The sequence below is a fragment of the Pelobates fuscus genome, chromosome 1, assembly GCF_036172605.1.
Source record: "Pelobates fuscus isolate aPelFus1 chromosome 1, aPelFus1.pri, whole genome shotgun sequence".
NCBI classification, from domain to species: Eukaryota; Metazoa; Chordata; class Amphibia; order Anura; family Pelobatidae; genus Pelobates; species Pelobates fuscus.
Genome location: NC_086317.1, coordinates 165,355,404 through 165,380,022, shown reverse-complemented (window position 1 = coordinate 165,380,022; position 24,619 = coordinate 165,355,404). Strand labels below are relative to the sequence as shown.

Genomic DNA, 24,619 nt, shown 5'->3' with positions numbered 1-24,619 from the left:
TTTATGTATTGTCCCTTTATGGTTCACCACCAGTAGCCTGGGGGACATCCTTCTGTATTTAACGCCAGCTGATCTTAGCTGGCTTGTGAGGTGCTGCAGAGATCTCCGCCATTGTAAGGTGGACCTCGTGAGGTCCTGATAGAAGGTGAGGCTGGCGCCTTCAAAGATGAGCGGTGTCTTGCCTTGCAGTGCTGACCAGATGGAGATTTTGTCGTGGGAGTGTGAGCATCGCACTATGGTGTCCTGTACCGCCGTCACTGGGGCTCTGCTGGATTTAGGCAGGCGGTAGGTCCCATCCAGGGTGACTCTTTTGGCCTGTGCTGCGGGCAGAATGGTGGCCACCAAGCGTCTCACATAGTGGGGGAGTTCTTCTGGGGTCACCGTGTCCGGTATTCCCCCTTGTCTCCTTGACCTGTCGTCCAGTGTGGCTAGGTGTATGGAGAGCGAGTGTTGCGAGGTTTCTAGGTGTTGGATGGCTTCGTGTACAGTTTTCATACCTTGTTTTAGGTCAGCAATGTCTCCCTCTGTTGTTTTCACTCTATCGTTAACTTTCTGTATATCTGCTTTCATAGCTGTCACGTTAGCAGCCAGCAAGTTTTTGATTTCCCCCACCAGGTTTTGGAAGTCCTGCTGGGTGACTGGGGCTGATCCATCTCCTGCAGCCAGTGTGGTATGCCCAGTGTGAGGCTGGACAGGCTGTGGGGGGGCTCTCTGGAGGTTCCGCGGTCTTACTGTTCCCATACGGCGCCATTTTAGGCAGAGGCTGCCTCTGGAGCATGTGTTCTATGTTCTGCGCCTCTGTAGGAGTATGTGCAGTTGATTTGTGGGGTCTGCGGCCCATCTCGGCTGTAGTTGCGTTCTGCTGTGCCAGCCGCTCTCCGGGCCCACCTGACGGTGTGAAGGCGCCAAATAGAGCCACCAGGTCCAGGTTTTGGGTGGTGGGGTAGGCCCCGGTTTTCCATTTCTTTTTTGGCGTCTTGGCCGCCTGGAAAAACGGCATGTGGTGTGACCGGGTCTCGCCCTCGTTAACAGGTAGGGCACCCGTGTGTGTAGGTGATTTGGGTTTTTTTTTCGACGATGTGTGTCGGATCTGCTGTAACTTGCGTCCGCTCCCGTTCAGGCGCAGGCTCCGCCCTCTTTTGTATACTTTTTTACACGCCACTAATTTGGTGCCCAGCCCTCAGCCGAAATATGCCTCCCTATATCCCCTTGACCACCCTCCCCAACCATTTTAACCAGTGCAACTTATTTTTCCAACATAGTGCCAGTCCGCTGGGCCTTTTTTTTTAAACATGGTGGTGGGCAAGAATTTAACGCTCTTTTCATTTTAATGGGTGTGCGTGTCAGACCTGTTGACTCATGATGACGAGACACTCAACACGAGTGACCGTGACATGATGCTGTAAGGAGGAGAGTACAGCCAATGACAAAGTTGGCAATGGTCGTGGAGCTTAACAATCTGTCAACCTGAAGGTTATACATAAGTAAAAGTCTATACCTTTCTTTATATATAAAACTTTAAAAACAAGCTTAAAAAACAAACTGTAAATGAATTTTTGGGGGAAAAATAACTGGTCTGCTTTAAACTTATCCTCTCTAATTGCGCTCTTAAAAAAATAGATGCCTTAAAAGGTGTTTGGGGTGCCTGGTCATTTGGCCAAACTGTTCTGTCTCTCTCTCATACTTAAAACTAAAACTAGACACGTAGCAATGACACATTTTTATTTCTCTACATCTGCTCTGAATCAGTAACATTCGGAATTGGGATTATTAGATAAACTATTAGGTAGACCTGATCTTGATACACAAAGTAACTTGATTAAAATGGACTTCTAGAAATCGAGATTTTTTTTTTCACGTTCAAACCACCAAGACATTTGCTAAACACGATTCCCTGGAAACAAATGTTTACACAAAGTTTGCATAGCAACACTGTGGTTTCTCGTGTTATCTACCGAGCTGCACTGTGGTACAAACCAGGACATAGTAGTAGGCAAATCCGTGCAAAAAAAGAAAAACAACAACAACAAAAAAGCAGGATACTACATAGCTTTTCTTAAATGAAAACTATAGTCTCAAATAAAACAGTTTATATCGGGACTATAAGTTCCATTCCGTTCTCCTGATCTCTGTCCACCTCAATAATAGGGAGTTTTTTTGTTTTTTTTTTTAAAAGCAGTGCATTGTACAATATTCCATTGAAATTGCCCCTTAAAAGAGGATTTAAAATGTTCACATCTGAAAGTTTATATTTGGAAGCACTACACAGATATTTCAGGGTTTGTACAGTTGTACATTTCTTGACTCATCTCTCCATTTGGACATCCAACAAAGAGGTATATTAAAAGAGTTTTTTTTACAAAATGTATATCTGCTTTAAAGTAAAAGCATTTGCCAAAAATTTCTCCCATCCATTTCTTCCATCCAAAAAAAAAAAAAGTCTAATACTTCCCACCAGCTTCCGCAATCTGTGGTGTGTCATCACAGAGCCAGCCAAACCAAGAGAACATGGCCGCAAGGGGCTTCAATAACTAGGTAAAATGGGTGTATGGAACATAGGCGACAAGGGAATACAGGCATTATGGGATATTGAACTGTGCTTTACGGGCATCAACTTGTGGTGATAATCCACGATACAGTCAACGTCAACAACTGAATAACGGGAAATAAATGTGTATTTAAGTATGATTAGAAGTACACAGTAACTGCCTTTTGCCATGGGTCTTTAATTTAGCTTATTATGGAGATTTCATGTGATTAGAGCCCAGGCTTATTAAAGCTAAATGAGGCCCAGTTCTACATGAGGTCATTATGCATGTGATTAGCTTAGTATGCTACTGTACATATCAAACCTCATCAGGGTTCTCACTGATGGGAACAATGTAATGTTCTGATGCCAACAATTCTTCAATAATAAGCTGTTAATACCTTGAGTGGCACCCACCCCCATACTTGCCTGCTGGCACCAGACAGTGACAGGAGAAAGCCAGATCCAGGCAAGAAGAAGAAAAGATGATTCCCCAGCAGCTGTGCTATTGTTCCAGAACTACAAAACTTCCTTGTTGTGACAAGTCACAGCCCTGATAGCAACCACAGATAGCGAAACTGCGGTCAAATGCCAAGAACAAATCTGTGGGCAGAGAGGACGGAGGCACATATGTTTAATGGGGAAGTAGAGAAGGGTTGAGAAATGAATGCAGAGTGAAGGTGGGGAATGAGCAAGAGGACAAACCGGGCCATGCAAGACTACCAGAAATCCATTTGAAGGAGGTGTGGGCAATGAAAATGCAGATGTGCAGGGTGCAGCTTTAGGATTGTACAGAAAGGAGCAGGTGGAAGTCATGAGATGCAGGCTTTCAGAATCATCTCTCTGGTGCAGCTTTCTTCTGCTCTAATAATCTCAGACATAAAAAAAGGCAAGGGAGCTTTCATGTTCAATGCCTTAGAGAAACAGATGAAATACTTAATGTGAAGGAGCCAAAGTTAGTTATGAGGACCCAGGAGCTCTAGTACACATAATGCACCGTAGTTTGGATATTTTACTAAGGGTTAGCAGTGCCAGAGCTGTCTGCACCGATACCTGCACCTAAGAAATGTATCACGTGGAGGAAACATACAACCAACTTGTGGAAGAGGGGCCTGAAACACACATGGGAATAGATGGTTTAGAAGTGAACTGATTGGGAATAAGGGGGAAATGGACTGATGCAGAAGGTGGAGAAAAATGGAAATTAAATGCATGGATGGGACAGGGAAGAATGTGAGCAAATGTTGGGTTAAAAACACGGTGTGGAGAAGTGGATTGATATTGAATGCTTTTAGAAAGTAGATAAGAGGTGTGGGGGGGGGGGAGAAGAAGAAATTAAATGGAGGGGGTGATGGTGAGAGGTAGTGATTGTAGAACGTAAAATAGTATATAATGAAGGCGCAGATGTAAAAGGAAAGAAAAGGGAATACAATGTTTAGTATGATGCGAGAATCAAAGTAAGAGGATAGAGAAATAGGGAGAAAGAAGAATTGAAATGAGGAACATTACCAAATATATCCCTGCAGATAAATGGACACCTGGTGTCAAAATTCTAAATAAATACATTAAAGAACATGAAGACAGACAGAACTTAATGTCTGCCATAGAAAATAAATAAAATATACATATTTAAATAAATCTTTCCTACTAGAGCCACGCACAATGTATACCAAAGCAGACTTCTTGCCTATTCACAAAAAAATTAAAAAAATACACAGAGCAAACCATGAACGGTTAATGCAGAAAGCATTCAAACATCCCACAGCACTTGAGAAAATTAGGTCTAAAGGAGGCAGCATCAGCAATCCATACTGACAAACACCAGCTATGCAAGTAAGTCTTGGTTGTAGAAACAAACATGGCAGGAGCAGAGCACAAACTGTAAGGCATGTTAAACACAATGAAAGTTAAATGAGGAGACATTTCCAAAATGCCTGGTTACCCTACTCTAGGATTATATCTAGTCACAGAAATCAGCTGCTGGCGATTTCATTATCTGAATAGAACTAACTCTGAAAGAGCTTTTCTAACCTCAATTTAATTTAGAAAGAAGGAAACAGTGAGACTCAGATGCGTGTTTTTATATTATTCTACTGGCAAGAGCTCAGATTTATATATAAAAAAAAAAAAATCATAAATACATAAAGTTCGGTCTTGGATTATGTTACAGTTTCATTTCTGAAAAGATCCATTGTCTTTACAGCAAATCAAAAGGACGGGGCCTGGATATGCTTAAAGGGACACCCCACTGCCCAAACAAGGTACATTTTAAAAAGGAGCTAATTTCTATAGAAATCTGCACATTTACAAAATGGAAAAAAAAAAAAAAAGGCACACACCTCACAGCTTTTTCAGCAAACTTAAGTTGTCCCTTTAAAGGACATCAGCAAGTTCAAGAGCTTTTTAAAAAGGCACAAAGAATAAACACATCAATTAAAAAAAATAACCATTTAAGGCCCATTACAGTTTACATAGCATATTTTAATTTGCACACTAAATGGCAATCTCTAAAAGGGAGAAGACACATTACCACTTCTTCCGTGTTCCATAGGAAACAAGAAGTATTTTCAACCAAAAATAACCAGGTATCATACATGCACACACTAAGCACTTGATTGTGTTCTGTCTAAGGTGTGCAGCCCCTTAAAAACATGGAAAAAGTGGTATTCCCGGTGATGGCTTGTATGTTTGCATTCTGTCGGCTGGACTGTTGCACGTGATACCTAATAACATCAAACATTGACATGCACAGTGTATAAAATTATGTCCAAACGCAGTGACTGACCACTAGTTTCTAGGGAAAAAAACAAAACAAAAACATAAAAGCTGTGTGGATTCATCCAAAGAAGGGAAAACAGCAGAAGAAAGGCAAAACAACAGAAGAAAGGCAACAAGTTCAACACTAACACAGCTCATGCATTAGGGAAACCTTCAGGTACCTCGCAGTCACCAGACCCTAACTCTGGATGTCACATTCAGGGTCAAAGTAAAATATACAAAGACCTAAGAAACTGGCAGATCCACTTTAATTTAAAACAACAGCCTAAAAAGAGACAAAACAGCCACCAACAGAACTTTTAGCTCTTGGCTTTATATCATTCCATGTTCAAGTATCAGAAGAAAGGCAACAAGGCAAGTTTAAAATGTAGCAAAGCATCAGTCACTTCTGAGTTTACCAAACATGGACTAATTAAAGCCTGAGCCAAAGAGTAAAAGCTTTTCTGCCAAGAAAGGGATATATGTCACCTTGGGAGGAAAAATAAATAAAAATGTAAAGAGTCATTTTTACAATTCTACAAAACTGTTACAAAATTAAGGGGCCACTATAGTGCCAAGAAAACACACTTTTTCCTGGCTCTATAGGGTCCTTGGGTACCCCTCTGGGTCTCCCCCTTCTCCCCCCCCCTGCTGGGATGAAGGGGGAGGAAGGGGTTAATCCCTTACCTTTTTTCCAGCGCCAGGCTCCCTCGGCGCTGGGGACTCTCCTGCTTTCCAGACATCGGCTGCATGCGCAGCAAGAGCCGCACGTGCATTCAGCCAGTCTCATAGGAAAGCATTCTCAATGCTTTCCTATGGACGCTGGCATCTTCTCACTGTGAAAATCAGTGAGAAGCGCGAAAGCGCCTCTAGCGGCTGTCATTGAGACAGCCACTAGAGGCTGGATTAACCCATTTGTAAACATAGCAGTTTCTCTGAAACTGCTAGGTTTACAGCAGAAAGGGTTAATCCTAGAGGGACCTGGCACCCAGATCACTTCATTAAGCTGAAGTGGTCTGAGTGCCTATAGTGGTCCTTTGAGATAAAATTATCCTATAAACACTTGGGACAACTTGAATTCGTATTTAAGCTTAAAGGAACACAATAGGGTTATGAATACAAACCTGAATTCCTAACACTATCATGTCCATGTACCTAGTTACTTTCAGACCCCACTGATTCACCTTTTTCAAGGGTAGAGAGTCCCTTGGTGCTGCTGGACTCTTCAAGTTCTGTGACATCATGGAGGAGACAGGGCTTCATTCGGCAATGGTCCAATTGAATGCTCTGGGGACCTAGTGCGCATGTGAAGCAAGACTGCATGCATGCATGCAATGCTTCTCACAGAAAAGCATTGGATCCAATACTTTCCTATGAGTTGCACTTTAACGTGACAGTTTTATTTTATCAGTGCAGCAGAAGCACTTCTATTATGACAGCCACTACAGGTATGTTTAACCATTCAATGTAAACATTGCTATTTCTGCAAAAAAAGCAATGTTTTACCTAGATGACTTTAGTGGTCCTTTATAGAGGCACTGTCATTTCTGAATATTTCATAAAGGTATAATCTTAATGAAATACTCATGCTGACGGTGTTAGAATATCATTGAAATTCCAACGCATTCCAAAAGATAAACAATACACGTTAGGGGCTACTTTGTGTTATGGAAAAGCCTGAGGTTGACAAAAGGCAGAGTTTGACAAGTGACAGATGTCGGATTCAGGAACTCTCTCACTAGTTATCAGATGTGATCTGTGGAGACTCCAGTAATCTTGCAGGACACTCAATTGATCTCAGTGTTGTATCCTCACGAGGGTTGAACACTAACACAGCTCCTGGCAGATTAAGGTCTGCAGGAAGACGACGAGGTAGGCATTAGGGAAACCTTCAGGTAAATGAACCTACTATCCATTGCACCCCGCAGTCACCAGACCCTAACTCTGGATGTCACATTCAGGGTCAAGGCAAAATATACAAAGACCTACAAAACTGGCAGATCCACTTTAATTTAAAACAACTAACAGCCTAAAAAGGGACAAAACAGCCACCAACAGAACTTTTATCTCTTGGCTTCATATCATTCCATGTTAAAGTATCATTTTTGCAAAAAAAAAAAATATACAAAGTTTTGCAGCATATCTGCCTAACACCTGCCATTTTAAAATACTTTATTCTTGCTACTACTGTACGTGGTTTGTGATGTCAGTTACAGAAGACCAGTCTTTTTATCCCTTTGGCAGATCTTCCATGGACCTTAGAGACTTGTGTCAGAGCACAGCAATGACATGGCCACTGGCAGACAATGTGCCTAGTACTAGAAAAGGTACTCGTGAAGAAAATGGCATCGCCTGCAAGGGACAAGTATATCTACCTTCTACTGCACGGTACGCCCATCGCATCCTATGCAGGGATGTCACCTTTCAGGGTCTACAAAATATGTAAAGACCTTCAAACTTGACAGATTTACTTTAAATGCTACCCTTGTGAATTTTTAGTGGCTCTATGTTTTACAATGCTTATATTTCCTAGTATCAACATCCAGTTTTCTTGTTAAAAACAGATATCACTTTTCAGAATTTCATAAAGATATCAGAATGAAGTACTGATCAGGACCATGTTGAAATTCAAACACAATCCAAAGATACTACAAGACAAAGCAGAGACTACTTTGTCTTATGGTAAAGTTTGAGATTGATAAACGGTAGAACTCTGTCATCCACTTTTGTCCAATCCCAGCAGCCATTACAAATGACAGCTGTGGGACCCAGACTGTCTATAGAGGAACCTGCGGTCTCTGGATTCCTCAACAGACCTCAGTGTTGTACGCTCGCTCATGCACTGCTGGCTCCTGGCAACTGAAGCTCCTGAATCCGAAAAGGACAGCAGGACAAAGATGGGAGCAGCCACGAGGGACAGCGTGAGGTAAGTAAAACGTACCTTCAAATCTGGAAGTTTTGTAAAATATGCAAAGAAAGTGCAAGATCTGCTTCAAATTAAAATGAGTAAAGTTACCATTCAGAAATTGGCATCTACATGTCTTTGGAGTCAAAAGGTAAATAGAAATTGCGGAGTCAAATTCTACCAAATGAATGGGATCCACTCTCCCTTGCTCAAGTTTCCCATTAAATTGGGAAGAAAATAATAAAGTATTCAGAGTATACAATGCATGGAACCTTTAATAAAAAATAAAAATCATAATGGTTATTTGTATGATGCTCTGTTTGAAAGTTACATTCCAGTTAACAGACCTGTAAGAATGCATGTAATATGATCTGGATTTTTGCGCTCACGTGACAGAAAACATGAGAATCTTCATCTGTAAAGAAATAGAGAACTGAAAGCATTAGATGGCCACTGCAGACCCCAATAGCACTTCAGCGTGCTTGACAGAGTTCACTTTCTTCTGACAGGACCCAAAGTAAACACTTTTGGTTCAAAAAGGTAAACTCTGCTGTTCAGGAGGGAGTGGCAAAAAGGGTAGGTTATGGAGCAAGACTACTTGTTAATAAAAATAAAAAAAAGAGGGGGGAAATTTTTTTTTTTTTTTTACCAAGCATAGACAATTTTAAAAGGACGGTCTAAGCACCAGAAACACTAAATCTTTGTGTAGTGGGTTTTGGTGCATAAATGCATCCAAGTTTCCTGGAAAACTTAGCAGTTTCTGAGAAATAACAGTGTTTACAGCAGCCATGTGGCTATGAGAGCAGCTTCCTCCGTTCAACCTTCGATTTCAGAAAGGTCTTCACATTCGGCCTATTCACAAAAAGCATGATTATGTCCAATGTGGCTAATTTGTGGATGCCATTGATCCTCAAAGCTACCTTATAAGAAGCATATAATTTGACCAGTGATCATTAGTCTTGATTTCACCACGAGTGGAAAAGGCGTCTTGGTGCTTGGCGAAATTACACTTGGTTAAATAGCTTTTTTTTTTATAAATATGAACTAAAAAAGGAACACAAACATTAAAATTTTTTGATTATATATATATATTTTTTTTTTTTTAACAGTGTGTTCCTTTAATGTAAAAAACTGTCACTACTTAATTTGCCCTCCGCTTGTTCTGTATAGAGGTGGGTATAACACGCACCTCCGGTCCGGTGCTGCTCCTCACTTCTTTGTTCATTCGCCCTCCTTGGGGTCCCTTCATTGCCAACATCTGAACGGAATGACATGAAGTCACTCCGTTCCTATACTCCATAGTCAGTGCAGAGCAGGCTAGGGAGTTACCATACAGCATCTGCTGTGGTTGCTATGGGTGGACAGCAGAGAGACTTTTCTGCTCTGCCTGTCTCTAATTTCCTTGGCACTGATTGTCTGTTATGGAACTGAGAGACGGATGAGAGAGCGGGAAAAAAAACAATTCTCTATAATTTGAGCTTTAAATACACAAAGGAGGTTTCTGCGGTTTCTAAAAAGCTATTGACAGAGCAGGAGATAAGACATTTTAAATAACACTTCCTTTACTGCAAATTTAGTTTAAACATTAGATGACTTTTCAGGAAGTGTTTAAGAAGCCTGTGTAAATCACATACAGGGAGGTGTGCCTACGACTGCATAAACAAAGGTATTTAACAGGCAGGGAATTGAGCAGTGAGACTACAGGGGCATGATATTTAGACCAAACCTGCTTCATTAAGCTAAAGTTGTTTTGTTGACTATAGTGTCCCTTTAACTGTATACAAAATGTGCTCCATAACAGTGGTTTTCAAACCAGACTTGGCCAAGTTATTTGGAAATACAAACAAAAACACAGGACTACTGACAGTTGCTGAAGACTGGTTTGAAAACATTTCATTTAAACAGTAGTATTCCTCTTTAATTTTATCAAAACATTACAATCATAACACAGTAGGTTTATGTACACAAAGAGAATTGAAGGCTGTTTTTACAGTGAGTGGATTGGTCACACCTGCTTGATTATTTACCCAAAACAGGTCAAACTAAAGATGTGTTAAAGAAAATGCACTCTAATAGTCTAAACAACCTATATTTCATATGAATGACCACAAGCAAGCATTCACAACCACAAAAATACATTAATGCTTGCCCAAAATACTAGCTGACCAACACTAGCCAATAGCAAATTAAAATGTATATCAAAAAATTAGAATATCGTGCAAAAGTTCATTTATTTCAGTAATGCAATGTAAAAGGGGAAACTAATATAGGAGGTAGACGCATAACATGTAAAGCAAGATAGTTCAAGCCGTGATTTGTTATAAGTGCGATGATTATGGCTTACAGCTCATGAAAACCCCCAATCCACAATCTCAGTAAATTAGAATATTACATGCAATCAATAAAACAAGGAGTGTACATAGAACAATATCGGACCTCTGAAAAGTATAGCATGCATATGGACTCAGTACTTTGTTTGGGCCCGTTTTGCAGCAATTACTGCTTCAATGCGGCATGGCATTGAAGCCATCAGCCTGTTGCACTGCTGAGGTGTTATAGAAGACCTGGATGCTTCAACAGCGGCCTTCAGCTCTTCTGCATTGTTCGGTCTCATGTCTCATCTTTCTTTTAGCAATGCCCCATAGATTCTCTATGGGGTTCAGGTCAGGCGAATTTGCTGGCAAATCAAGCAGAGTAATCCCATGGTCATTGACCCAGGCTTTGGTGCTTTTGGCAGGTGCCAAGTAGTGCTGGAAAATGAAGCCACCATTCCCCATAAAGCTCGTCTGCGGAATGAAGCATGAAGTGCTCCAAAATCTCCTGGTAGACGGCTGCGTTGACCCTGGACTTAATGAAGCACAGTGGACCAACACCAGCATATGACATGGCTCCCCATATCAACACAGACTGGAATCTTCAAGCATCTTGTAGTGTGTGCCTCCCTTTCTCCAGACTCTGGGTCCTTGGTTTGCAAATGAGATTCAAAAGTTGCTCTCATCAGAAAAGAGGACTTTGGACCACTAAGCAACAGACCAGGTCTATTTTTCTTTAGCCCAGGTAGGACGCTTCTGATGTTGTTTATTGTTCAGGAGCGGCTTGACAAGAGGAATACGACATCTGAAGCCCATGTCCAGGATATGTCTGTGTGTGGTGGCTCTTGATGCACTAACTCCAGCCTCAGTCCACTCCTTGTGAAAGTCCCCAACACATTTGATAGCCTTTTCCTGACAATTCTCTCCAGGCTGCGATCATCCCTGCTGCGTGTACACCTTTTTCTTCCACACTTTGCCCTCCCACATAACCTTCTATTAATGTGCTTTCATACAGCACCTTGGGAACATCCAACTTTCTTCGCAATTACCTTTTGAGGCTTTCCCTTCTTATGGAAGGTGCCAATGATGGTTTTCTGCACAACTGTCAGGTCAGCAGTCTTCCCCATGATTGTGATTCCTACTGAACCAGACTGAGAGACCATTTAAAGGCTCAAACCCTTTGCAGGTGTTATGGCTTACTTAGCTGATTAGAGTGGGACACTGAGCCTAGAATATTGCACCTTTTCACAATATTCTAATTTACTGAGATTGTGGATTTGGGGTTTTCATGAGCTGTAAGCCATAATCATCGCACTTATGACAAATCACGGCTTGAAATATCTTGCTTTGCATGTAATGCGTCTCTCATATTAGTTTCCCCGTTGCATTACTGAAATAAATAAACTTTTGCGCGATATTCTAATTTTTCGAGTATCACCTGTAAGTTATTACAGTTATTACTTTTTTCAATGGTGGTGGGGGGAAGGCACACTGTACCATTAGGATTACAGTTTTGTATTCCTAATGCTATGCTGTTCCTGTAAGTCCTGTACATATACAAATAACGTTGTCAAACTATGGAATCATTATCCAAGTACAATGAAGCGCAAATAAAGCAAGCGCTTATTGTGTATAGTGGAAAAGCTGCACAAATTGAATTACATGTTTCAAGCCAGCTTATACTGAACCCAGTTTAGGACTTCAAATTATATGGTTTAGTGGAGCAGTGTGTTACATTCATTTAATAACAGCTTTAGTGTATAACAAACTTGTCTGCTTCTGGAAGAAAAAAAACTTTAATTTCTTACAGTGCTGTGGTCTTAAAATTATGTCACTGAGGTTTTTTTTAGCCCACTGCCCGTCTCAAATAAATCTAACGTGTGCTTGGTATGTCTTTTTAAAGCAAGGCTGAAAAATAAAAATAAATAGGTAGGTCTCTTTGCACATAACGACTTAAAACTCCAGCAAATTTTAGAGATTTTTTTTTTTTTTTTAAACAGCTTTAATTCTTAAAATACTGCACACCAGGAGTTTCTGGTAAACGTTTTTTCAGCTGTCAGCTTTCTACATAAGAAAGCTTGTAAACTATAGATCCTAGGAATATCAGAAATGACAGACAAATTATGGCGATATCATAGGTCCTTGTGATTACTTCCTGAACCGGAGGGAGCTCAATGGAGAAGCTGAGTATATTTTTATTATTTGTAATTTATAATTTTTGCATATTTGTGATTGTGTTACCTATATAATACATATAAAAATAGGTCAAGTTCAGCCTGTGATATCCTTGTAACTAGAAGATGCTTGATTAAAACCAATTAATTGATAGCATAAAGAATGACAATCAATTTGTGGATGTCAGTAAGCGACCTCTACATGAAACTAAACTAAGAATGCCAAGCATTACCCAATTAAAGGGCTTTCATAAGCGAGAGGAGTGGATCAATTAAACATCTAAAATAATTCAAGCCATTATGGGAGATGTAGTTCTAAACATCTGGAGGGCCTAAGGTTCCCCGCCCCTGCTCTAACACCTGGATATATGACAACACAGGTTATGATACAGAACATAAAATTGTGGAATCAAAACTAACCAGATGTGCTGGTGTAACACCGCTCCACCTTGACTCTCCCTTTTTGTAGGTTAGTCTTTTTATATTGATGTGGGTTTTTGTTTTTTTATTCTTTTTAGCAGTGCACCTTTATCACAATCAAATCAAATCTATCAAATTACTGCATCAAAGAAAGTTCAGTGCAAACAGCAAGATATCCTGCACAGGGAGTCTTAAAGGGGCACTATGAGTAGAACAAAACGCTATAGTGGTTATGATAGCAGGATTCTCACGGTAAGATCGAATCTACAAACCCATATTGGCCACTGCATGAAGAAGTTTATAGTTATTTAAAATCGAGAGAATCTACATTTAGAAAGGTTTACATTAATACTATAGTGTTTGGTATCCCTCCCCTCCCCCCCTTTCCTATGGTGATTTAGAAGATGCTGGACGTACTCAGGAAAAGCGCGAGGATGTTCAGTGCTGTTTCATGGAGTCCGGGAAGTGCCTCTAGTGGCTGTCAGAGAAACTGCAATGTTTGCAAATGCAGGGCTAAAATGACTGGGACACTGCCCCACCACTTCAGTGACCTTTTAAGTCTGCTGTGGTCCAAAGCCTAGCTAATCTGAACAAACATCACACAGGTAATTAAATGCTAGTGTGTATTCAAAAAAAAAAACAAAGTGTTGAAAATCTAAAAGATGCACATTGGAAAGTTTTCAGACCAAGATGGAGTGCAAGGCCTTAGAGGTAAGTCGTACCAAAAAGGGCTAAAAATGGCAATTCTCAAAGAGCGATGGTAAACAAGGAGATGCACTAAAAGGAAATATTAATCTATTTACAATATATTACAACATTGTGTAGTGGAAAAATGTATTACAATTTGTATACACCTCCATCTCATTTATGTTACAGCTCTAACCAAAAGAAAAAAAAAAAAAAAAAAAAAAAGTTTAGAAAGCATTTAAGGTGAAATATGAAAATTGATGATTGACACATGATAGTTTCCAGACCAAAATGTTAAAGGGACACTATAGTCACCAAAACAACTTAAGCTTAATGAAGCAGTTTTGGTGTATAGATTATGTCTCTGAAGTTTCAATGCTCAATTCTCTGCCGTTTAGGAGATAAATCACTTCTGTTTCTGTAGCCCTAACCACACCTCCCCTGGCTGTTAAATCACTTTGTTTATGAACTCTAGTCACAACTCCCTGCATGTAACTTGCACAGCCTTCATAAACACTTCCTGTAAAAAGTCATCCAATGTCAATACTTCCTTTATTGCAAGTTCTGTTTAATTTAGATTTTCTTATCCCCTGCTATGCTAAAAGCTTGATAGTCCCTGCAAGAGACACCTGTATGTGATTAAAGTTAAATTTACAGAGCAAGAGAAAAATTGTTTAAAGGTAAATTATATCTGATTGAAAGTGAAACTTTTTTTTTTCAATGCAGGCTCTGTCAATCAGAGTCAGGGGAGGTGTGAAGAGGGCTGCATAAACAGAAACAAATTGATGTAACTCCTAAAGTGAATTGAGCAGTGAAACCTGAGAGGCATGATCTATACACTAAAATGGCTTTGTTAGGCTCTAGTTGTTTAGGTGACTATAGTGTCCCTTTAAGCTCTCAGAATTAAAGAAACCCTCTCATTCTGTCCAAGAACACAGTTATATCTTCAATAATTAGCAAAATTATCACTGCAGCTGTAAGCCCATTCCGAACGCTAAAGAAGAAAACTATACTTCCAGATCTGTCTGTTCAAACAGAAACAAATCCTCAACTCCTCTGGCAGGCTCATTCAAAGCTTACACTGAAGGAACCTGAGCCTAGGTGGCTCAATCACTTCTGACAGCGCTTTTCACCAACTCATCAGGCTTCATCCAATTTATCAATTCTCTATCTTTTGTGATGAATGGAAGTGCCATCAAGTCCTTAACTGTTTATTCCATGTACCCTGCGCAAATAAGTTAATGCACTATGAAACAGGATGGGAGCCTCCTGACAGGCTGAAACACTTCCTGGTATAGAAAGAGCGTATCATAAATGTGGAAACACTGAAAACAGACTTGTTACAGGAGAGTAACTATATGTAGATGGGTGAATTTCAGCCATCTGTTCCTTTAAATGTAACTATGTACTGCCTAGTATAAGATGATGTGGACCCTGATCATCAAAAAATTATATTTTCATCAAAAATCCCATAAAGACAGAGGGACTGAGGAAATAAGTTGATGTGCTCTGTGGGGTTGTGACCACGTTAAAATTGTTAATGTTGAGGAATATACTGCAATTTTAAATTCATGTGTATCAGCAATTGGTGCAGACCGCATACTTTAACAACTGTAAGATTTTATTTTATGTAGTTTAAAAGTTTATAGATATTGCCTCTACTACCTACCAGCCTTTACCCAGTGCAGGCTTCCATTTAACGTGATCTTGGGTCATAATTGATTGTTTAAAAAGGGACAATATAGTCACCAGAACAACTACAGCTAATTGTATTTGTTCTGGTAAGTCGAATCATTCCCTTAAGCCTTTTTTCTGTAAACAGGCCAGGGATACCTCCACTGGCCACCACTCCGATGGCTACTAGAAGTGCTTCCCACTGACCCACCAATTGCATGTCAACCTGGGTCAGGTATTGGCTGATTTCAACCAAAGATCACTCAAAATGGCAGCAGTGATGGCTATTTAATTTATATAGGCGATATTACCAGAAGAAGAAAAAAAAACAAAAAAACACAACACACAAGTAGAACAAAACTTTTGAATTCCAGGAAGTTAAAAACTGACAGTTTTTCCTATCTAAAATAAAGTAGAAAACCTGCATTAGATAAAATTGTATGTAAAAAGCATATTGAATATGGAATTACATTTATCTTTTAACTGATGCTTCTCTTTAAGCAAGTTCAAATAAAAGCAATATTTTTCACAATGAATGCAAGCAAGACATGCTATGCTTATGGAATGGTTCCTCATATTTTACTTTTGAACGTCACTGTTTAGAGCACAATAAGGCAAAACTTCCTGATATAAGGGTGTGCCTCCGTAACAGGCAGGATCTCACGGAGTCAGGAACCCCCAGCAGCTGCTGATCGAATTAATTACCAAACTTTTTGCATTGCCACAACAGAAAAACAAGACATTTTTAAGCAATTCTTCCTTCCTTTTTCTTACGAGACACTTCCTTTTTTTTTTTTTTTTTTAAACCAAACGTTTAATGTTGCTCCCCCCATTCAAATACAATCGCCTTGTGGTAACAAACAATATATACTCAAAGCATTAAATAAAGAAGAATATATCAAATAGTTGACCATGACACACAATAGTTTGAATAGGGGGGCAACTATAATTTTTAAAACAGAGGTCTGTTATCCATTAATCCGATTCACATTCCCAGTTTAACTCCAACATAATAATTACAGACTTTCTGAGTTTTGTTCTGGCTCAACCCTATCTATACACAAACGACTGCATCTTTAGAAAGAATCCTGCTTTAGTTTACATTATCCCACAATGCCTTGCAGACAGAAACTTGGCACTTAAACAAAGCCAACACTGTAAAGTCAAATGCAAAAGAGTGTAAAATATTTAGATCTTGTTGACGGTGTGATTACTAGCCAATGCAGAATCAAGGATTTAGATTAAGAACGAAGAAGAATGGGAAAGCATTGTAGTAGTAGTAATTCTAAAACAAATGGAAATCTACTTTTTAGGCCACCCCTACTGTGGAAAGTCAGGATGTTTATGCATTCTTGGGGATACTGGTTCACAAATGCGAGTATTCCCACAATTGCCCCAAAAACTAGAATGAGTTAACACCACACACACACACATTACAAGGTTATACCTAAATTATATCACTATCAAACACACCTAGGGCTGCCAGATCCACTAGGTTTACATGGACACACCTACATGATTATGAACAGCACAAAAAACACTGGTCTCTGGTATGTGGTATTCATATCCTACACTTCCTTTTTAGATTTGTGTTTACACTATTCATATACTGCTCCTCTGAATACAGATGTGACGTGTGCCTAGGAAAACAAGGATGTGGAAACCCTATAGACACCACACGCAAAAATAATTCAAAAGTAACGACGTGCTCTACAATCTGACCTTTCATGGGATTGTATCATCAGTTTTTATCACGGTGGACTAACATTTGCCCAAAACATAATTCTGGGAAGGTTGAGCTACTGGAAGTCTCTTCCAAGAGTGTTTGAAAATACAGCACTCCCACTTTTTCTATTAATGTCAATAAAAATGCACAGCCACATTTTTTCCCCAATTGTATAATCGTGAAGGGGATCCAGTGAGGATTGGCGGGTTGGTGTGTGTTATACACTAATATCAAACCACAGAAATGATTGCCAGTTATCTCACCAAATCACAAACGTTTCCAGGACTTAGATATGGGGCAGTGGCTGTCTCACCTATATTTAATATTCTTTCAGAGAATTACTTAAATAGTCTCTTAATAAAAGGGCACACCTATAGATTGAGAACAGAAACTCAAAGTGGAGATAATGGATGAAAGGAAAATCACTCTAAATGTCTAAACAAAACTTGAGACGACAACAATAAAAAGAGAGGTCACTGTACGTACACACTCTCAAGGACGGTGGTAATAGTTCTAGGATAAGTGAAACATGGAAATAAAAGGACGGCATGAGTGAGATTCAGATCTGGAGAAATCTGACAATGCGGGCTGTATATACTAAGGCACAGTTCTAAAACAAACTCTTAAAATGCAGAAAACAATAACATTCCATAACCGCCACAGAATATCTTACAGATGGTCCTCTTTTATATAGCTCTAGTTCTATCCTACTGTAATATAAAGCTAGATACACAAAAAAAAAAACACAACTAGGATTAAAAGATCATCACTGGTCGTTATGTCCTCTGTTGTGGTCAGGGTTGCCAGAGCCACCACATTTTCCTGGATACCAATAATTCCTTCACACTCACAGGCAGCCCATGAAAAATGTTGCACATCCGTATGTAGCATTCAATGTTGCATTAGTGAAATCAATAAACTAAATCGTAATTCAATTTGTGGTTAAATTATTCATGCAACAAGTCAGCATTTTTCAGGCAATGCTCAGCATTAACGACAAAAGGTGTCCAGGTGTGCTGGAAACACACACACACACACACACATTATATATATATATATATATATATATATATATATATATATATATATATCGGATCTGCTAACCTGATTTTAGAATGAACCCCGCTTTCAAGTTGGGAGACAACTTTAAATATTTTCAGATTTTATTAAGGCTGATACACTCTCTACAGGGGAGACCTGTTACACACAGGAACAGGCCTACGAACCAAAGGAAGGGCTGGCCATAAAACATATAAAAAGTAATATATTTTCATACCAGGGGTGACCAGAGGGGAGATCCCTTACTTGCTGTATAACTACAACTCCCAGGTTGCTTAGCCAGCCTAAAATAGTAGTAGTTAAATAACATGAGGGGGCAGGGGTCTTCCCTTTGACCATCCAGTCCCAGACTGATCTGTCCTTTCCCAGGCCCAAACTCTGACCCAGAGCCATAGCCAGCCGGTCATTTTCTCACCCAGCAGTAGGAGCTTCACTTCCTTGGAGGCTTTCTCTCCATCCTCCCGCAGGTTCCGGTCGATCATCTTGCTCCTCTCGACGGCCGCCTTGTCCTCGGCGCTCAGTGTGCAGCCCATGGCGGAGCCGGGACTCGCTCACCCCCCACGCTCCCGGGTTAGCTGCCCGCTCAACAAGTTACCGGCTGGCGGTCCTCCCTTGTCCCCCACTGCTGCCTCGCCCCTGCTCTCTCCACGGCCGAAGCTGCTCAGCGTCACTACCGCTCCTCACTATGTGAGTGTCTGAGTGAGGGGAAGAGGGAGGGTGTGCACAGACACAGAACGAGCGCACACACTAGAGTCACTACAGCCAATAGCGAGCGAGTGGAAAGTGTCGCCGGCCGTGGGGCGGGAAGCAGGCTGTCCGCCATATTGTTGGTTGTTGTTCACTGGCTGAGGATGGTTACCACACTGTACTTCATCCAACTCGTGTTAGAGTCTGCTCAGCATGTGGTGCACACATAGCTGGGGATCTGGGGGGAAAATGGCACAGAACGAGAGGAAATAACATTGTAAAAATACCTACAGCTGTTTTGAAGAGGAAAGGGAGAAACTTCACCTGGTCTCCCTAAAGTTTTACATTTCTCAATTTCCCAGGAGATTTATCTCATTTTTGAGTTTTCAAGTTTTAGGCATATTGCGCTAAAATGCGTAACCCACTGCGTTATTCACTAAATAGTAATTGTGGGGAAATTCAAACTAAATACAAAATGGGTTTATGCGCAACAACTACACATTGTAGCAAATTGATATCTAAATTTTAAGATTTAGACTAAAATACCAAAGGAGTTACGTTCCTGTGAAACTCGCTTCCCTCCTCCGTTAGATGCTCACCCAGTCTCCACTCCTTCCAAAAAATCGTTAAAAACCCACTTCTTCATAAAAGCGTATCAATTAAACTGTTAATAGCTCCCAACTGATTCCTCTTCTGCAACTGTCACTAGTCTAATACTATCCTTACCTTTTTGTGTCATTTTACCCCACTCCCTCTAGCATGTCAGTTTATTGAGCAGGGCCCTCAACCCCTCTGTTCCTGTGTGTGCAACTTGTCTGGTTACAACTACATGTTTGTTCGTCCACCCACTGTAAAGCGCTGCAGAATTTGACGGCGCTCTGTAAATATAATAATAATAATAACATTTTACCATTTGGATCTCATTTTGCTACAATTTTATAGAGTTTTGCAAATAAGCCTCATAAGGGTTTAATGTTCCTGCAAGCTGTCTTTATTAGATTTACAACAGAATGTAATTTGGAGGGAGGGAAAAAAAATCATAACATTTTTTGAAAACAAATCTACGACGTATTTTCACCATTATTCCAGGCCTTCTAAACTAACAGGGAAAGTGAATTTCAAAATGTAACGCTAAAGTAACCTAACTGGGGTGAGTTAGAGAATTGTTCCTATTGACCTATTTTTTGCCGCACATTCATAATTCACTTTGAATTCTTAATTTAGTGAATTATCCTGATAGAGGGAACAAGCAGACAGGTACGTTTTCCACTGGCATAGCCTTTCTCTCTTGTAATTAACCACAAGGATCAAGACTATATGTCAGATTTCAATTACTAAATTAGGAATATTTAGGCCAAAATAGCCAAATGAAAACTATCAGTTTCAGAAATGTATCATTTTATTATTACCAAGTTATTTGGTTAAAAGAACACAATAATTTTAGGAATACAAATTTGTATTCCTAACACTATAGTGCCCCTGTCCCTCTAATGTGTGCTTTTTATTCACCTTTTTTTCAGAGACAAAACACCTACATTGCTGCTCTCCTCTGTGCCTCCCTCAACACAATTGAGGAGACATGTCTTCCTTGTCGTTGGTCCAATCCAATGTTTCTCATAGGAAAGCATTGAATTCCTATCCACAAATATTTCAACTCAGATAAAACTCTTTAGAAACTCTGCATATGTCCCAACTGCCCCTATCCATCTGTACCTCTATTATATCCTAATTTCCCTTCTATTAGGAGCTCCACTTTCTATGTGCATTAGTGTATAATTGAGATTCACAGCAAAACAATAAAACAGTGACGGGTCTTTAAATGACAATAAGTGTGCTTAGAAATCAGTCTCTGCAGCTCTTACACACTTCCTTCTAGCCATACAATTCATCCCAGCAATGGGCACTGTGATGGGCTTAAAATGGCCAGCTGACACACTCAGCCAATCAGTGTTGTCCATTGCTGCTCAATCTAATGCTTCCTCATTAGCCCAAGCAGCATAGAGGGGAGGGACTGCTGAGAGCTGTTGTTTAGCATTAAAACATTAAAAAATGTTGATTAGAAGGATGGATGTGCCATAATTTTTAAATCTAATCATAGGGAAATGCTGATGTTTCACAGCTAACCTAAACAAATAACTGTGTCAGCTCTTTGTCTCTCTTTTCTACAAAGGCCCTATGTGGGTCTGCAGATTCCCAAAAAGTGTTGTTTTTTTTGTTCTGCCCATTGGAGTGGTCTGGGTGCCAACTCCCACTACCCTTAACCCTGCAAGTGTAACTATAATTACCTTGCAGGGTTAACTCCACCTCTAGTGGCTGTCTACTAGACAGCCACTAGAGGGCACTTCCGTGTCTCTACCACAGATTTTCTGTGCTAGAGCGTCGCCGGACATCCTCACGTTGTGTGAGGACCTCAAGCGTTGCTCAATTCCCCATAGCAAAGCATTGAAAAGCATTTTCAATGCTTTCCTATGGGGAGCTCTAATGCACATGCGCAGAATTGGCGCGCATGCGCATTAGGTCTCCCCGGCCAGCGGGTGGGATCAGTCTCGCCCACCGGCCGACGTAATGCAGGAGGAGCGGTGGCGGAGGAAGAAGTAACGACGTGGGACATGTCGCTGCCTCTGGTAAGTGACTGAAGGGGTTTTCACCCCTTCAGCTACCGGGGATTGGGAGGGAAAGGGGACCTGCAGTGCCAGGAAAACGGATTGTTTTCCTGGCACTGGAGTTTCCCTTTAAAGTGATTGAGCATATAATCAAAATTGATCTATTGTTATTGTCCGCAGCGCTTTACAAAACGTTCAAGAGTGATATGTGTAATACATACTTCCAAGTCTATTCACTACACCTTGAATTGTTTGTCTGGGAATTTCAAATTGAAGCATAGCTGACATATTGATTTTTTCCAGTTCGGTTATGCCAGCCTAACATATTCTGAAATTTCTTGGTGAATTATCAATTTTTTCTGTTTCTTGCGAGCAGATTTTTGTGTTTCCACTCCTCGTCGTCCAACACTCCCACAGCTGCTTTTTGAATTGTGCTCATGGTGCTTGTTATAGGTGTTCATGTTTTATTTTAGGAATACAATAAGTATGCAAAGCCAGCAGAAGTGCAAGTGGAATGAGGAAGTAAAACTGGATAGGAATTTGGGGAGTAAAATAAATGCAGAAATCCTTATGTAAAAACCACAGAAGGGAATGTTTAGAAATGGATGTATAGACAAAGGACATTTTGCATAAGCTTTTAAAAATTAATTAGCAGTGTGTTATGCTAATACAGATTTGTAGTTGGGATCAAAATGACTGATGGTTACATGAAAAGAAAACCAAGGGATGTCCTCCTTTGATGAGTTTAAGTAATGGCCATTGTGTCTGTCTTTGTTTGGGTTACACAAGTCAGAGGAAATTACATGTAGCCTGAGGGTATTTAGCCAGGCTGGTGTGCAAATGGAGAACCTGGCCTCTTTGAGGTATTTAGAAAAGTGTGAGCAATAAAATAAAAGGCCATTGGTGTGAAACAGAGCTTTAGACTGTGGTATGTAACCAGCTTTTGACAATTTTTTTTTTTTTTTTTTTACATTTTAGCACTCTAGTCTAAGACACTTTGTATTTAAGTAGGACAGCAGGATGAGCTAAGCATATGGCAAATGCATTCCCACATCAGTACATGAAAAAGTAGCTGATTCAATGCATTTTTTAATCTGCCAGGGGTACAGGAGGAAAACAAAATATAGGGGGAAGAGGAGTGTCTGTATGAATTAAGTAGCTTGCAGGTTTTTTTTGAATGTCATGTTATGTAACTTTAACCAACAAAGTGAATGGAAAATGTTTCTTTTGCACAATATAGTGGTCTTTTCACTAGGCAAGCATCAGCATCATTTGAATGCCAGAGCATCACTAAACATGTACAATAGTGATGTCCCGAACGGTTCGCTGGCGAATAGTTCCTGGCGAACATAGCGTGTTCGCGTTCGCCACGGACGGTGAACATATGCGATGTTCGGTCCGCCCTCTATTCGTCATCATTGAGTAAACTTTGACCATGTACCTCACAGTCAGCAGACACATTCCAGCCAATCAGCAGCAGACCCTCCCTCCCAGACCCTCCCACCTCCTAGACAGCATACAATTTAGATTAATTCTGAAGCTGCATTCATTTTTTTTTGTGTGTTTGTGTTTATTATACATTATCCTCCATAGCCAGTAACCTGTGTTTATTATACATTATCCCCCATAGCCAGTAACCTGTGTTTATTATACATTATCCCCCCATAGCCAGTAACCTGTGTTTATTATACATTATCCCCCCATAGCCAGTAACCTGTGTTTATTATACATTATCCTCCCATAGCCAGTAACCTGTGCTTATTATACATTATCTCCCCCATAGCCAGTAACCTGTGTTTATTATACATTATCCTCCCATAGCCAGTAACCTGTGTTTATTATACATTATCCCTCCCATAGCCAGTAACCTGTGTTTATTATACATTATCCCCACATAGCCAGTAACCTGTGTTTATTATACATTATCCCCCATAGTCATTTATTGTTGGACCCAGGGCCGGCGCGTCCATAAGGCCTTAGGGCGCACGGGCTCTGGGGGCGCAATATTTCAGTGGCCGGCAGGAGGGAAGCTCTCCCTCCTGCCGGCCACCATCTGGACCCTGGCGCGGCAATGCTGTGATGTGATAAGGCGCGGCAAGGGAGCTCTAATCTCACCGGAGCCGGAATATGACGTCATATTCCGGCTCCCGCGGTATCAGCAGACAGCCCGCGAGGGAGCAGAGCGGTGAGATTAGAGCTCCCTCGCCGCGCCTGATCACAGCACTGCCGCACGGCGCCCAGCAGCCCCACTGGACCACAGGGAATGATCCATCATCCACACCAGCTCTCCAGGTAGGGAGGCTGGGTGGAAATTTTTTATTTATTAAAATAATTAGTGAATGTATGTCATGTGTCTGTGTGTGAGTGTCTGTGAGTGACAGTGTGTGTGTGTCTGTGAGTGACAGTGTGTGTGTCTGTGAGTGACAGCGTTTGTCTGTGAGTGACAGCGTGTGTGTCTGTGAGTGACAGCGTGTGTGTCTGTGAGTGACAGCGTGTGTCTGTGTGTGAGTGTCTGTCTGTGAGTGACAGCGTGTGTCTGTGAGTGACAGCGTGTGTGTCTGTGAGTGACAGCGTGTGTCTGTGTGTGAGTGTCTGTCTGTGAGTGAGTGTCTGTCTGTGATTGACAGTATGTGTGTCTGTGAGTGACAAAGTGTGTGTCTGTGAGTGACAGCGTGTGTCTGTGAGTGACAGCGTGTGTCTGTGAGTGACAGAGTCTGTCTGTGAGTGACAGCGTGTGTGTCTGTGAGTGACAGCGTCTGTCTGTGAGTGACAGCGTCTGTCTGTGAGTGACTGAGTGTGTATGAGTGAGTGCGTCTGTGTGTGTCTGTGAGTGATTGTATGAGTGTGTGTGCATGTGAGTGTATGAGTGTGTCTGTCAGTGTATGATGAGAGTGTGTCTGTCAAATCAGTGAGAGTATGTTTGTCATTGAGTCTGTTTGTGACTATCAGTGTGTCTGTCAATGAGTGTCAATAAGTGTGGGTCTGTCAGTGTCAATGAATGAGTGTGTGTCAGATCAATGAGTCTGTGTCTGTCAGTGACGTCTGTGTGTTTGTCATTGAGTGTGTGAATGTCAGTGTGTACAGAGTG

At 40.8% G+C, this 24,619-nt stretch overlaps 1 protein-coding gene across 1 annotated transcript in view; it reads right to left on the bottom strand.

The window, feature by feature from the left end:
- Positions 1-18,958, bottom strand: part of GNAI3 (G protein subunit alpha i3) — a 40,258-nt gene extending 21,300 nt beyond the window's left edge. Inside the window, exon 1 of the mRNA XM_063451878.1 lies at positions 18,657-18,958. Coding sequence (XP_063307948.1) covers positions 18,657-18,774 — 118 coding nt within the window. The 5' untranslated portion in view covers positions 18,775-18,958. The remainder of the gene's footprint in view (positions 1-18,656) is intronic.
- Between the last annotated feature and the right edge of the window lie 5,661 nt (positions 18,959-24,619).